At 42.4% G+C, this 16,573-nt stretch overlaps 1 protein-coding gene and 1 long non-coding RNA gene across 2 annotated transcripts in view; both read left to right on the top strand.

Annotated features, from left to right (window-relative positions):
* LOC308570432 overlaps nt 1-16,573 on the top strand; it is a 175,216-nt gene that overhangs the window by 49,649 nt on the left and 108,994 nt on the right. The gene's annotated exons all lie outside the window — the stretch shown is intronic.
* VOPP1 (VOPP1 WW domain binding protein) overlaps nt 1-16,573 on the top strand; it is a 41,492-nt gene that overhangs the window by 17,611 nt on the left and 7,308 nt on the right. The window contains exon 2 of the mRNA XM_081165261.1: nt 12,891-12,949. Coding sequence (XP_081021387.1) covers nt 12,891-12,949 — 59 coding nt within the window. The remainder of the gene's footprint in view (nt 1-12,890; nt 12,950-16,573) is intronic.

The following is a 16,573-nucleotide window of genomic DNA, read 5'->3' as shown; positions in this document are numbered from 1 at the left end:
ACCGGTTGGGAAACACTGTCCTAGCCAACAGGAGATCGGTAGCACACTGTAAATTTCTCATTTTCCTCTTCCTCTCTCATAAGCAAATTTCCTCTGTCTCTTCCATGTTTTGCTTTAGCCCTAGTGCATAGTGTATTATTAGGGACGTGGTGGCGTTGTGGTCTAAATCACTGAGCCTCTTGGGCTTGCCAATCAGAAGGTCGGCGGTACAAATCCCCGTGATGGGTTGAACTTCTGTTGCTCTGTCCAGCTCCTGCCAACCTAGCAGTTCAAAAGCATACCAGTGCAAGTAGTTAAATAGGTACTGCTGCAGCACTCTGGCTTCCATTGCGCCAGAAGCAGTTTAGTCATGCTGTCCACATGACCCGGAAAGCTGTCTGTGGACAAACGCCAGCTCCCTTGGCCTGAATTGAGGTGAGCGCTGCATCCCATAGTCACCTTTAGCTGGACTTAACCGTCCAGGGGGTTGTATAGTGTATTATTATCATTATTATTATCATTATTATTTATACTAAGTCTCTCTCAGGGCCACGTTTATATGTTATTTCATGGCAGGACCACATTGCTGCACTAACCCCATAGAAACATTTGTGTTACAATTTTATCTCTTGCCAGTATTAATCAGTGTTTTCTCTTAAGCTGATTTGTGGTTGTGCTCATGTTACCGCACCATACGTCTCTATTTCTTAGCCCCCCCCCTCACCCCCCAAACTTTTTCCCCTCTGTCTGTACCACAATGGGTTTTGAGTGTACTCCTGGATGCTGCCCTGAACCTGGGTTCCCAGGCTTTGGTGGTGGCCAGGAGTGTGTTTGTACCATTATGTCTCGTGCACCAACAGCACCCTTGAGGTGGTGGATCTGGCCACAGAGATGCATGCCTTTGTTACATCCTGATTGGACTGCTGATACAAGCTCCACATGGGGCGGTCTTTGAAAAATGTTCAGAAGCTTCAGAGGTTCCAAAATGCTGCAGTCATACCCTTGACTGGTAGGGCTTGGCAATGTATCAATACATCATCCAACACCAGTTTGTAGACCACATCATGAGAACCGTTTCAAAATAATTGAGCTGGCAATGTATTGCGAAGCACAGCCTTTAAAAAATCCAGGGGGCAGTGTAATTGTGCAGGAATCGTAGCTGGCTGCTTCTTCCTTCTCTCTGTCTAGGGAGGAGCGGAAGGAGTTCGCTCTTTGAACGCAAGGGCTCGCCTTCCTTTGAGAGGAGGAATCCACTGCCCAGATAGCACATACCTATTAAGCTCCTTGGCTGCTCCTTCGCCCAATCTCCCCCTCCCACCAGCATGAACGCCAAACACAGCTCCTTTGCCCAAGCTCTACCCCCCCCCCACTACATAGTTCCATGTTTCAGACATCATGATATATCACTAAATTGTGGTGTTTCGCTGGTGATATATCATGTTGTGGAAAACAGATACCACCCAACCCTGATTATGTCCTATAACACCCTATATGGCTTGGGCTCGCATATCCTGGGTGTTAAAATCCTTGGATGAGGTCCATCAAAATGGGAGGCATGGTTGGTGGTGACATGAGAGAGAGCCTTTTCTATGGAATTTCCTCCCATGAGAGGCTAGACTGGCTCCCTCTTTGCTGTCCTACCGGCAGGCTAAGGCTTTCCTATTCAAGTTACAGGTAGGTAGCCGTGTTGGTCTGCTGTAGTCAAAACAAAATAATAAAATTCCTTCCAGTAGCACCTTAGAGACCAACTAAGTTTGTTATTGGTATGAGCTTTCATGTACATGCACACTTCTACTGGAAGGAATTTTTTTATTTTGCTTTCCTATTCAGATAGGCCCTTGAAAACTAAGGTGCAAACAATGCTGGCCGCTAGGCTGCTGCCAGGGCAAACTACACTTTAATGCTAGTTTTAAATGCATTTCAGTTTATTTTAACTACTCCTTTTAGCTAGTTTGTTTTTATTACTTTGTATTTTATAATTATGTGTTTGAATGTTGAATCCCAGTGTGGTAAGAATTTACCTCTACATCACCTGTTCTTGCCGACGTGAGGGAACATTGTTAAATTAAAACATGGAACCAGGAGAAAAATAGCAAGCTTAGTGGTCCAAGGACCAAGTTAATTAACACTACTGTGTAGTAGGACAGCCCAGCTTAATGTGGTTGCCTGAACAAACCTCCAATTAGGAAGGACTGTCCAGAAGAGATAGGTAAAACGTAAAAGCAAAGGACCCCTGGACGGTTAACTCCAGTCGAAATCAACTATGGGGTGTGGCGTTCATCTCCGCTTTCAGGTTGAGGGAGCCAGCATTTGTCTGTACATCTTTCCGGTTCTTATGGCCAGCATGACTAAACTGCTTCTGGTGCAACAGGACACCATGACAGAAGCCAGAGCGCATGTAAATGCTGTTTACCTTCCCACTGCTGTAGTTCCTATTGATCTGCTCACACTGGTATGCTTTCAGAATTCGACTGGAGCTAACCGTCCAGGGGACCTTTACTTTTTTTTTTAACCTTTATATATAACACTGTACATAAAGAGCCATAAAATATCTTAAACATCCTTCTACATACATCAATAAAGGTTACAAATCATGGGATGTATACATGCATGGCTCCATACTGATATCAACTTCCCACATTTACATTGGGGTGCCCCAAGCCATTTGGTAGTTGCCTTGGCAACCAGACCTTCATTGAGAATGGAAGAGGGTCTCCCATCTCCTCTTTCTCGGCCTCAGATAGCTTCAAGGAGAAATGCTGGTTGTCACCCAGATGCTAATCCAACAAATGACTTTTAGCAAAGCATCATTTGCCCCTCCAGGGTCAGATAAGGCAAGAAGGCTGGTATGCAATGTTTACACAGAAATACACAGTATAGGAGGAAGGCATGAAGGTTACAAAATGCAGGCACACAGGAATCATTCAATGATGCATTCTATCTAAAAGGTAAAATGCAATAAATACTGAAACCATTAAGCAGTATCAAAATCTAGATCTAAGGCCGGATCAACTATATCATCACCAGTTTGGGAGAAAGGCAAGTTTATATAAATGCATAATAACAAATGTGTTAAATGACTCGGGACTGCAATACCTCAAGGACCTTCTGTCGCCATATGAACCAACTCAGATCCTGCAATCAACGTCTAAGGTCCTTCTTCGTATGCCAGCGCAAGGAGAGGTCTGGCAGGTGGAAACACGAGAACAGGCCTTTTCCGTAGTGACTCCCAGTTTGTGGAATGGTCTTCCTAGGGAGGGAATTTTTCATTGATCATTTCAACTAATTCATTGACATCAAGGAGGTGAGATTTAATCCTTACCTCTTAGTCACAATTCTGCTAAACTAGCCCCTCCCCGTGTCATAGTTAGCACCGATGGGAACATTTTTTAAAAATAGAAATTGCAGCAAAGGGCAATTTTCAGTACAATTGTGACTGGGACAGTAAACTTAAATCTCCCCTCCGCATCTGCCATGGTCCTAATAAAAATAATGCCCTCTGTACCAAAATGTAAACCATGTAGATACTTATGTTTTATTAAAGTAATAAATAAGCAGTATTAAAAATAATAATAAATAAAAACATGAACATGTTCAGATTCATCAGGTATTTACGCTGGATCCTCCAATGTCCTGAGACATAGATTCTCAAAGGGACAAGCCTCCGCCATGTGCGAATGTGATAGGGAGACGCCGGAGTCGCTTCAGCACATTATGTTCACTTGCCCCTTGTTCAATGTGCCACGGGCAAATTTGTTGGGATCAATCATACAGAAGCTAGAGGGTACCCCACCAAAATTCCACCTTGCCCAAATCCTGCAGGATAAGGATATCCATACGACCCTGAAAGTGGCTAGGTTTCTGGTCGCTGTCCTTACCCAAAAGCGCTGCCAAGGAGCACTACAAGCTAATTAAGGCGCAGTATGTCATTCTATCTTATAGTATTTTATTGTTATAGTGATGTTTTAGCGGCTGTTTTTTCCCACGTGCACAAGCTGTTATTTATGTCTTGTTTTTATCTGTATGGGCCTACGGCCGTAATAAATATCTAATCTACGCTGGACCATTTCACTCCTCCTGACCTTTGATATGTTCTAGCTATAGAAAATGGTTCTATTTAAGCACATAAAGCTTATTAAGATAAGATAAACCAATCATAGCGACGCGGGTGGCGCTGTGGGTAAAAGCCTCAGCGCCTAGGGCTTGCCGATCGAAAGGTCGGCGGTTCGAATCCCCGCGGCGGGGTGCGCTCCCGCTGCTCGGTCCCAGCGCCTGCCAACCTAGCAGTTCGAAAGCACCCCTGGGTGCAAGTAGATAAATAGGTACCGCTTACCAGCGGGAAGGTAAACGGCGTTCCGTGTGCTGCGCTGGCTCACCAGATGCAGCTTTGTCACGCTGGCCACGTGACCCGGAAGTGTCTCCGGACAGCGCTGGCCCACGGCCTATAGAGTGAGATGGGCGCACAAACCCCAGAGTCTGTCAAGACTGGCCCGTTTGGGCAGGGGTACCTTTACCTTTACCTTAAACCAATCATAAAGATGTTTCTGTGTTAATGAAGCGATAACTAAGCAGTGTTGCACCTGGAGAAAATTATGCTAGCTAAACCTGCTTCTAGCCAAGGTGACAAACTCTGGTTTGGAGCTAACCAAGACCATTGTCAGAACCAAAATTCACACAATGGGAATTAATAGAGCATGAACATGTAGGGTGCTCCGGATTTCTTGCCTATACCTGGTTTTACATCTGCATTGAGTCCACAGGCTTTCCCTAGCACTAAAATTGATTAAAACTGGTTCTTGATGCCAAGCAAATAAAATAAAATAGATGGTGAGTCTTATCCTCTTGCCTGTGAATCTTTGTAAATGCAGTACATAGTAATTAGAGTGATAGCTGTAATTATGTTGTCAAGTATGCATTTTTCCCATAGCAGCAATGAAATTGATATAATAGAAGCTGTATTTTACAACATGAGGTGGGCACAGATTCTGTTCTGAGACACACCCAAGTGCATAGGGGTCATTCTGTTGCTCGTGTTGGGAAGCCTTTCCCATTGAAATGAGGGTCAGACCGTCCATATTTCCCCACCCAACCCCCACTCCTGAATTTAGTTGAATGGAAATCTCACTATTTTTTCATTTTGTAATGTTTTTATGCATTACAGAGCCTTTAAGAAAAACTGTTACAATTGCTCCTGAGTCCCCCCACAATTCATGCTTCTATATATTTTGGAACGTGATTTTTCTTTCTGTCCTTTTTTGTTCTCTATACGTTTGGATGCCTCTCAAGGTATTGGCACCAAACTTGGCATAAAGTTTCGGGGGGGGGGGAGCATTCTTTGTTGATGTTTGGATATCAGTCACCATTTTGAATCTTGCCTTTTAAGATATTGTCATGAAACTTGACATAAGGATTCCCAAGGTGGGCAACAATCTTCATTGCTTATTGAACACTTGGTTATTGAACTTGCTTGAACTTGAACTTGCTTATTGAACACTTGCTTATTGAACATTTTTTTGCACGGTTTGGCCACTTCATGAGATATTGTTGCCAAATTTCCTTCCTAATTTCACCATCTGCAAGTAGGGTGGAGAATATTTGGGTGGGCGTTTTTGCTCAAATCCTATAGAAAATGGTCTATTTGGGTTAAGACAGTGATAAAATGTTTGGTTAGAGATCTACCCCATCCTCTATCCCAAAATATAGTTAATATAGTGCAATGATGGAATGAATATTAAAACATGTTTATGTCTGAAATATAGATGTTCTCTTTGGTTTTAGTCTAGTCCTAGGCAACAAGATTGGTTCCCAACAAGCATGAGATCTCTAGATGTGGAAATATGGTTTGGAGTAATGTTCAGAGTGTGTATGCATTTCTTAGTTAGTAATTTTAGTTTGTATTGTATGTAAACATAGAACAGTGCTTAATGCTGGGTCCCAGAATAAAGTCCAGCTAGTTCAGTATTGTTATTCGCTGATTGACAGTAGCTCTCTAGCACTTCCTAGTACTACCTGTGAACTCCAGGGATTGAGGCCAGGAACTTTTTGCATGCAAAGTGTGTGCTCTACCACATCTTTGCAAACTGGGAGCTCTGCTGAAAGGCAGTATATCCATCATTTAAATTAACAGATAAGATGCCACTGGGCTACAGTGCCCTTGAAAGTAGTTTGTAAACTAAAGTCAGTACAAAATATAGCAGCTAGATTACTAACTGGGCCAGGACGTATAGAATGCACCTCACCAATTTTAAAACTACACTGTCTCCTCATTTGTTTCTTAGTCCAAATTTTGGTCTTAACCTTAAAATTCCTAAATGTCTTGGGAACAGACTACCTTAAGAGTAGAACCCACGAGTAGCTCTACAATTTCTAGACTAATTCCAGGAAGCCTGGAAGTCATGCCCTCTGACCTGGAAGTATTGTCCTCTGTTCAAAGTGTGTATGGATTCCAAGCTATTGTACTGAAAGCAGGTTTTAGCTCCAAACTCTGTTTGAATTGTGGCTCCCATTACATTCTGAACTTTCTGTAGTGTGTTTTAAGGAGTGAAGATTGAGACCTAATTCCAGAATCTGGCTGCATTAACTAGTTTAGAAATGTGGATTACTACATTGCTTTAAAAAGGGGGATGAGTGGATTTGGCAATGTGGAATGATAAAGGCTGGTCACACACAAACCTCTTTCACTGTCATATGAACATGGGATGCAGACTGTATTCAAGTCTTTAATGGAAAATGCATGACAGACTCATCAGCTGTGCTGATAAGAAGCATGCTTTGTTCACAAGATGCTGAATGTGGTCTAATCCCTGTCTCTCTGTTTCCTTTCTTTGCTCATTGCCCTGCATTTACAGTAACCTATTGAGAGCCTTGGAACTAGTTTAAAGGTCTCATGGGCAGCACAGTGCTCCATGCTGCGGATGCTGCTGTGTTAGAACAAATGTTCCTTGGTCTTAGCTTTGTGGGTGGAATAATAAGCACATGAAACAACTGCAAGTGGAGGAACGGAGAGCATTTAGCCTAATGGCAAGAACATTGAAAGGGATAGGCTGAGAACTAGGAAGATGTATTGTTTGTGTTTTGCCTTCAGGACTTGACTGTTGCAATATGCACTCTTGCAGAACGAAACTTCCTGCCTCTTGATCAGGGGAACACAGAGCATCAGTGCTCCAGCATCTGTGTTGGCTCTCTGAAGCATTCAAGGCAGCATCATTCAAAACTCTGGTTTTAATCTCTGAAGCTCTAAGTAGTTGGCAGAACCACAAGCAACTGGGTTTGTGCCCTGGAAAGGCCCCAACTAGGGTGCCCAAGATATTTTAAACTTTAAATCCCTTCTTTTGAACTGATGCAAGGAATCCTACCATAAAAAATTATGTGGTTTAGATTTTGTCCCCCTGGGTGAGAGCCCATGCTAGCTAGCCCTAGAACAATTCTTCTGTACAGCTTCCTTGCATGATAATCTGGATCACTAAGGCAGAGCTGGAGAGCATGGGCTATAGTGCAGGAAATTTGGTTTGGAATCCTCTTCTTCCAGCTTCCAGTTTAAGTAAAAAATAGCTAATTCAATTAGAAATGTTTCCCAAAAAACATGTTCTTTGAGCAAATACTCACTTTTTCTAAGCATTGTAGCTTAGATAGGAAGACCATGTTGAGTGTCTTGGGAGATTATTCAGACAGGAGTGAACTGGAGGGCTTAGAAATCACAAGTGATCAGTGCTGAAGGATGCAGTTTTATTGCCCTGTATATATGTTTGTGCTTTTTCTATGACTAAGCAAAAACAAAATACATTATATGCAAGAAGCGCATAATTGCATGATTGCCATCAGTTTGGATTGTCTTAGTGGAGAAATTGTATTTATTATTATTATTCATAGTAGTAGTAGTAGTAGTAGTACAGCATAATGCACATGGCCTTGCCTTAAATATATAGTTGCAGGTAGGTAGCCATGTTGGTCTGCTGTAGTCAAAACAAAATAAAATAAATAAAATAAAATAATAATAAAATTCTTTCCAGTAACACCTTAGAGACCAACTAAGTTAGTTATTGTTATGAGCACACAAGCTCATACCAATAACTAACTTAGTTAGTCTCTAAGGTGCTACTGCAAGGAATTTTTAAATTTAATTTAATTTATTTTATTTTGTTTCAACTTCAATATATAGTTGCGCAGCACCCCAGTCTCCAAGCTGTGTGGGATTCCAAGGGTTCCAGGTACTTGCCCAGGGTCTGAGTTTGCTTTTGGAAATAAGGCACAGCAGAGACTGTGGTGTCTTTATGATATATGTTTTATTCACACATATATACAACCTGAGCATACAATGGGGGGGGGGTCACATTGCTGCAGCCTTGGATTCAAATAGTCGGCCCACATTGTGCTTGTCTGGCACCCAGGAGTTAGAAAGGGTGTCCAGGAATTAGAAGCAAGGTGCAGGCTCCCCACAGACTTGTAACAATCTCCTATGTCCTTTGCCCTTCTACCCGTTATTTTTCAAGCTTTCTGTGATTTTTATCTTTTTCTTGCAAGGGCAAAAGCATTGCCTGTCAGCACTTTGAAGCTGCAAAGGGGCTTGTGATTTCATAACTGGCGTTCCGGAATAAACACTCTAGAAAAACCTCCTGAGATAAACATTTTCTCTTTGGCCCTGAAAGAAGTATTGAGCAAGTATGGCTAATGCTGGGGATAATATACAATGCTAAGAGCAAGAGGGGGGAAAGATGCTATAGAACACACAATCTCCCGTGGAAGGGGGGGGAGAGGAAATAGAACATGAATGGGACAAAGTCTTTGAAGTCCTCTACTCAGGCTTTTCTGATTCCTTAAGAAACATCAAAGAAATCTTCCCACTGCCACCCCACTTAACCTTTTGGGGATTGTGACCCCACAGCTAGCACTCAGTGTCTTGTGGCTTTTCAGCTGATGCTTTCAGCTCCGTTGTTCTACTGCAAAAGGTCAGAGAATCAGAGAGAATATCAAGAGACATATCAGTGTATTTGAGGGCAGTTTTCTTTTTTCTTTTGGTTTCTCCTTTGTGTACTATAAAGGGTAATCCTTGAGGACTTAGATGAAATGCTGAAGGACAGTCCATGCTTGTTCTTGTGGTATTGTAGGGAAAAAATATCTGTGATATTTAGGCAAGCATATAAGCTAAATTGTGTGCATGTTTACATGAACTGAATTCTGACATTGTAAATTTAGTTACCGTATTTTTCGCTCTATAACATGCACCAGACCATAACAAGCACATAGTTTTTAGAGGAGGAAAGCAAGAAAAAAAATATTCTAAACGAAACAGTGGATGTATGATTTTTGTGGTTCATGCTGTGGCCACAGACATGTGATCTGACAGTGAGTTTGGAGTAGCCCAATGCAAAAATCCTGAGGATCCATGTGGATCCATGCTTTGTAACCACGTTTTTGCACCACTGCGACCCCAGGCAACAGTGGGTGCGTGATTTTTTTGGTGCAAGATGTAGCCATGGACATGCTATGTGATCTGATGGTGAATTTGGGGTGACCCAGTGCAAAAATCCTGAGGATCCATGTGGATCCGTGCTTTGTAACCATGTTTTAAGTGGGGAGGGAAGGAAAAGCACTCAAGGGACAAGGAGCACGCATGGGGTGTGTGGAGAAGGATGCTGCTAATAATGCTATTTAGCTTACACTCGTGTAAGCAGCTCCCCTCCTCTCCCGCTTTGCTCCTTTAAAGCAAGCAGGCTCTCTGTCCCTCTCTCCTCCCCACTCAGCGGCTCTTCTCCCGCTTTGCTGTTTCAAAGCGAGCCACGGAGGAGGGAAGGAAGGGGAACCATGGATCCTCTGCTCACAACTGCAGCAGACCCCCCCCCCCGCCACCCGTAGGCATTCGCTCCATAACACACACAGACATTTCCCCTTACTTTCTAGGAGGAAAAAAGTGAGTGTTACGGTGCAATAAATACTGTACTTTACAAGTACAGGCAGTGACCATATTAGGCATGTCCAGTTGATCTCTGGTCACTGATGTGTGGGTCCTTTTGGATCTGGAAGAGGGTGGAATGGGGTTGGGCACACTTATACGCGGGGACTGGGAATGGAACCCGTCTATATTGTTTTCTTTTGAAAAGGAACCCCCCAAGTCTACTTCAGAAATGATCCATAGTAATCAGATTAATTTGTTCTACATCTGCTGAATATCTGAAAATTGGTCTGAGCTGTAGGTTGAGCCTCGGTGTGTGTTGGTAACTTAATTGCCAGATGCCAGAACCCAGTGAGCTGTGTGGTGTTCCTCAAAGTTACATGCCAGTTTTAGTTGATAATCTATTAACTGTGTTTGCAAACCTTAATTGGTTTAATTAAAACTAGTTGAGCTTTTTGAATGTCTGTGGTAGCCTTGGGAAAGGAGCAGGGGAGAGAATAACTCCTGACTCCATATAAGGTAAAAGGTACCCCTGCCCGTACGGGCCAGTTGTGTCCGACTCTGGGGTTGCATGCCCATCTCGCTTAAGAGGCCGGGGGCCAGTGCTGTCCGGAGACACTTCCGGGTCATGTGGCCAGCGTGACGAAGCTGCTCCGGCGAACCGGCACCAGCGCAGCACACGGAAACGTCGTTTACCTTCCCGCTATAAAGCGGTACCTATTTATCTACTTGCACTTAAGGGTGCTTTCGAACTGCTAGGTGGGCAGGAGCTGGGACCGAACGACGGGAGCTCACCCCACCGCGGGGATTCGAACCGCCGACCATACGATCGGCAAGTCCTAGGTGCTGAGGTTTTACCTACAGCGCCACCCACGTCCCTTGACTCCATATAAACTCATCCCTAAATTCTCATATTTTTCAGTAGTGGTTCTTTTGTGCCAGATTCAAAACTTGGAAGCTTTGATGGTTCTGCTATGGGTATGGAATGTATCACAACAGTGGTATGAATATGTAGTCCCTGCTCTCTGTGATCTTTTGTAGCTATCTGGTGTACCTGAACTATTCAGTTAAAGTATATTATTGGTAGTTCTTAAATATATATTTTTAGCTTTATTTTAGTAAATAAAGTGGAGGAATTTGCTGCACCATTGTCTATACTAGTGTTAGAAGCTCAGATATATAAGCTGACTCCTTCAACCAGGTTGCAGTCACCAAAACGGAATGTCTAGTACTCTTTGCAATACCAAGTTCACATTTTATTAGAGCTATTTGATGTGATCAGAATTTGGGCTTATCTCATTTAATATTATTACTCTTCTTCTGTCTGTATTTAATATTCACATGGTAGATAGATTGCATGAGTTGACTGCCATAAGCACACCTCAGCAGCATTGTTGCAATGAACCAAGTGAGGGAATTCATGGGGCCAAATATCTGGACAGCTGGTTCACATGGTTAGTTCACCACAAGCATGAACAGGTGAAATTAATCTTCATAAATTGATCACGAAGCTTTATTTACGCATAAGTGAATTAGGCCTAATCCCTAACAAGTCACATAGTCAATGAGTATCAGATCTAGTGGTAGCCACTAGTGGTTGCAAAGTTAAGCAATTTGAACATCACCAGGATTGACTATTTTAATATGTAAATAATAATACACAGCATTTATATGTGCTTTTGGTGCTTAACATATGCTAGATTAGTAATCCTAACAACATGCTGTGAGATGTCAGAATTCTTATCCCCTGTTGGAGATGGACAGTGAGACTGAGAGAATACTGATTTCTTGTAGGTTGGGGGTGGGAATCCTGTATATTTCCAGATGTTGTTTGACTACAACTCCCATCTCTCAGACCTTTCAAAACAAGCAATCAGCCAAGGCTGGCAATATTTCTTTGTGCTCTGTGCTGCTGTCCAGGGTCCTGATTGCTTCGCTATCTCATCATTTCAAAGTCCCTGTGCTGACCCAGAAGAAATAGACTTAATTGGTGGGAAGCAGCCATTGACACAATTTTTGTGTGTGCAAGTCAGCTGTTGCATCAGTTTTGTGTGAAGGCACAGCATGGTGGTCCATTCTAGGAGAAACAACAATGGGAGTGCAACGGTCCCTTATAGGCCCTCTAGCCACTTAAAAGTGAATTGTGAGTTGTCTTTGTTTACATGTTTCCCTTAAAAACATGTAAACATGTTTACATGTTTCCCTTAAACTGAAGCTGAAGCAAACTGTGTTTCTTCCCACTTTTATTCATTTTTGCATATGTGCTGATTGCCTTAGATATTACCTATTCACAATGCAATTTTTTTTAGCTTAGCTTGGTAAATATGAATACCTTTTCTTTCTGGAAGAGTGAGAAATGCATTATGCTCAAACATAGCCCCATTGCTTTAGGTCAAAAATGTATTCACCATCTGCTATGTAATAACATAGAGCAGTGCTTTTAATCTCTGTTAGTCAAATAGGTCTAATAGAACAGGCTATTTTGACAGGAGCAGATTGTCACACAGGCAATCAAGATGCCTGTGCTGTAATTCCCTCTCCTCTGCAACAGTTAGAACCATGTTTTCCTCTTATTTATTGATTACACTTGTCAATATCCTTCCAGGATACAACTCCTCCTAAGACTGCTTCTAACAACAGGAGCAGGAAAGCACTTGCAGCAGAGCGTCAATGGCCTTTCCCAGCCGACATATTCTTCCTTGCAGAGATCCCCAAGTCATTTTGGACTCCCCCTTCCGGAGAACCAGCCTCTGCAACTGGAAGAACCTTGGGGGGGGGGTGAGGATTTGCAAGGTTGAGTCAGCATGTCTAGGAGGGATGAAGCACCCAGCCCCTGCAAACCCCATCGTGGCATTTGCCTTAGCTCTCACTTTGCTTCTAGTTATCCTAAATATATTCATTTGTGAACTGAAGCCATCTTTTCTGTTAAAACTTCTTGTAGATACAGTTGTTAAATGCTGTGTATAACTCGCAGGTTCTGCTTTAAATGATGAACAATGTCCTCTTTTCCCTTTCTTTTCAGTATTCAGAGGCCAAAAAGCAGTGCTGGTACTTTGAAGGGGTGTATCCTACATATTATATGTAAGTGATCCTCCTTGTCTCTCTGTGTTCATCTGTGGATGTGTGTGTCTGTGTGTTCACAATGTTGGGAGATAGATTTAAGCCATGGGTAGGCAAACTAAGGCCTGGGGGCTGGATCTGGCCCAATCGCCTTCTAAATCCAGCCCACAGAATCAGCATGTTTTTACATGAGTAGAATGTGTCCTTTTATTTAAAATGCGTCTCTGGGTTATTTGTGGGGCCTGCCTGGTGTTTTTACAAGAATAGAATGTGTGCTTTTATTTAAAATGCATCTCTTGCGGGGCATAGGAAGTCGTTCAATTTCCCCCCCTCAAAATATAGTCCGGCCCCCCGCAAGGTCTGAGGGACAGAGGACTGGCCCCCTGCTGAAAAAGTTTGCTGACCCCTGTTAAGCTCTTTATATCAGCACTTATTCTAGAGCAGTCATTCCCAATTAGCTAATTACTGAGGACCCCCTATTTATCAAAAGCCAAACCACGGACCCCTTACTTTTGATATTTTTGATAACTGTATGGTAGTTACCTGTGCAAAGCAATTTTTTGAAGAAAATGTGGGGTGGCCCCTAAGAAGCAAAGGTGTACTAAAAAAAACCCAGCCAGACCATAAAATTTGTGATATTACCACAAATTGCCTCTCCCCAGCCAGGAGGAAAACACTGTCTCCATTGCTCCATACAACTGAATAATAAAAAAGCAATTGCATCCCTAACTTGCAAGTGTTCCATATGCAGAAGATTTTTTATATGAGAGTGTTCAAACATGCTATTCCTTACCTGTAATCTGAGATGGTACATTTTAGCAAAACTTTGCAGAAGCTTCTGCTAACTGAAGAATCTTCAAGACAGAGGTGAAGGCTTGGTCAGGGCTTGATAAAGTATTGGTGAAGACTGAGTAGAAAACAACTGGGATTTCATCATGTTGGTAGTAGTAGTAGTATTAATAGTAGTATTTTTTATTATTATTTAGGCCTCCTGTGCCCAAATTACATCCCTGGCTTAAAGAGATTAATTAGTTTTTATTCTTGCTGATTATCCAATTGGAGCAACCAATTTTTTAATTTATTAGGATTCTACCATACATATGTTTCCTCCCATCCCAAAATGTAGCCACATACCTGTAGCTTCCCACAGAAAACAAGAAAGCAACATCTGCACAGGCTGCCCTTTGCACTAAATGGGCCTGGGCGATGTATTGTAAGTAAGCATGCCATCCATAAACTAGGTCAAATCCTTCAAGATCCAAAATAGTTGGATTTTTCAGCTCCACCCAGCACAAACACGCTGCCTCATAATACATTTTCAAATCTGGAAGAGCAAACCCTCCTTTACTCTTTGCATCAATTAGAATTTTACATTTAATCTGGGGCTTTTCCCCTTGCCAGATGAAGTCAGTTATAGCCTTTCTCCATTGCTGGAAGCAATCAGTACCATTTATCACAGGTAACGCTTGAAACAAAAATATCATCTTTGGTAAATATTCATTTTGATTGCCAATATTCTTCCAGGCAGCAAAAGCTTCATCCAGTTCCATAATTCAGTATTATTTTACTGTAATTATCGTGAAATAAGTTCAAATTTCTAGGCACCAGCCAAAGTCCCAAATATTTGACTTTCTTTTCTGCTTTAAATCAAGAAATCTTTTCCAAATTTTATTTTGCCTACTTCCCCAGATTTTTAATTATCATTTTGGTATTTTCTTTATTGGTGTACAAACCAGCCAGGCTGCCAAACACTTTTGGGCCTCCAGGACCTTGGGAACACTTTCAAGAGGAGATCTGGTCTTGTTCTGTTGTGTTAGCATCTAATCTATAAACACTGGGTGAATGAGCTGTCATAATGAAGATTTCCCTCTCGCTTTTGTGCTTCTGTTATGTCTAACCAGTGACATATTGAGATCTGATATTCTCCAACTCATTAAACACATTGTATGCTTGGTCATTGTTCAAAGTCTGTTACTGTATACAAAGAGAAACGAGGTGTTCTTAGCATGTTTTTTTCCCCCTGCAAGTCCATGTGGGAGAGGGAGACATCCCAAGCCTCTGTAGTCCTAATACATCTGTTCTTGGCTTTGTATTATTTGATTTATGTTCATACTCGAATAGTATCTGCAGGTTTCTTTGTGTTGCTTTCTGAGAACTCTGTATTCCATGAACAGATGCTTTTTAAACTCGCCTAGTGTCAGGGACTCTGGGGCTTGAACTGGCAGCTTATGAACAGGCTGGGGTCCAGTCTAGTGTGGCACTGTGTCCTGAGGCTTCGGAACTCACATCAAGAACAGAAGGGGTTCCTGTGGTTGAAAGAAAATACTAAACTTCTGGATTGACCATAGCCTGATTATACTTGCATACAGAACCAGATCTTTGTGTGCATTTGTTTGTTTATTTTCTGGAATAATATCCCTGCAATGTTCACACAATAATATGGTTTAATCATTGCTGAAACATTCATTGTTCTCCATCTGTTCCAGTTATTTGTAGGACTAGAAAGTCTTAATGCCATTCCACAAATTGTGTGGCAGCACACCAGCGTTCACAATGAAGAATTTGCTCATGGCAAGGAGCTGCAGCCAATGTTGGCTTTCAAATTTGTGTACCTGTATGATACATGTCTTTCTAAATGTGCTTCTTTTGTACCATATATGCTTACAGTGTGAAGCAGGCCTCTGCATCTGACTTTAAGTGATGTAAATTGGTCTTGCAAAACACTTCATAACCACAGGTCAGACCTTAATTCTTAGCACTCTCTTCCCACAAATTAGAATACATTTGAACTCACTACTAAAGTTGCTCTTGAACATTGTAGTAGAAAGGTAGGATAGAAATGTGAAAAATAAAGTACTAATTCAAAGAAATATTTTATTTCAGATATAACTTTTGGATTTCTTTTCCAGCTCAGCATTATTTTGTTTTTCTCCTGAGTCCTCAGGATGACACCACTTCAGTGCTGCACAGCTTCCCTTTTCACTTACCTTGTTTTCTTTCCTGTTTCTTTGATTTCCCGCCAGAGAAAGTCTTGCTTATGTTAATCTCTTCTTTTACTGCATTTGATTCATGGACATTTCCTAGCTGCCTTCAATCCTGTTAAAAGGCAGGATATGTTAAACAGCCAGCACTGAAGTTTCTTTTTACTTTGACTCCTGGTGAAGAGCTTTGTGAAAATGGGTCCAGTGTTCTGTCAGCCATGACTGAGTTCAGCCATCTTTAAATTTTGTGGATTTCCAGTTTTATTTGCTGTTTGGCAGTAAGGTACCCCTGCCCGTACGGGCCAGTCTTGACAGACTCTAGGGTTGTGCGCTCATCTCACTCTAGAGGCCGGGAGCCAGCGCTGTCCACAGACACTTCCGGGTCACGTGGCCAGTGTGCCGAAGCTGCTCTGGCGAGCCAGCACCAGCGCAGCACACGGAAACGCCGTTTACCTTCCCGCCAGACTGGTACCTATTTATCTGCTTGCACTTAAGGGTGCTTTTGAACTGCTAGGTGGGCAGGAGCTGGGACCAAAAGACGGGAGCTCACCCCGCCGCGGGGATTCGAACCGCCGACCATGCGATCGGCAAGTCCTAGGCACTGAGGTTTTACCCACAGCGCCACCCGCGTCCCCAAATTGGCAGTATATCAAATTAAATAAGG

Source organism: Podarcis bocagei (genome assembly GCF_964188305.1).
Source record: "Podarcis bocagei genome assembly, chromosome: 12".
NCBI classification, from domain to species: domain Eukaryota; kingdom Metazoa; phylum Chordata; class Lepidosauria; order Squamata; family Lacertidae; genus Podarcis; species Podarcis bocagei.
This window is presented reverse-complemented; position numbering and strand designations above follow the sequence as displayed.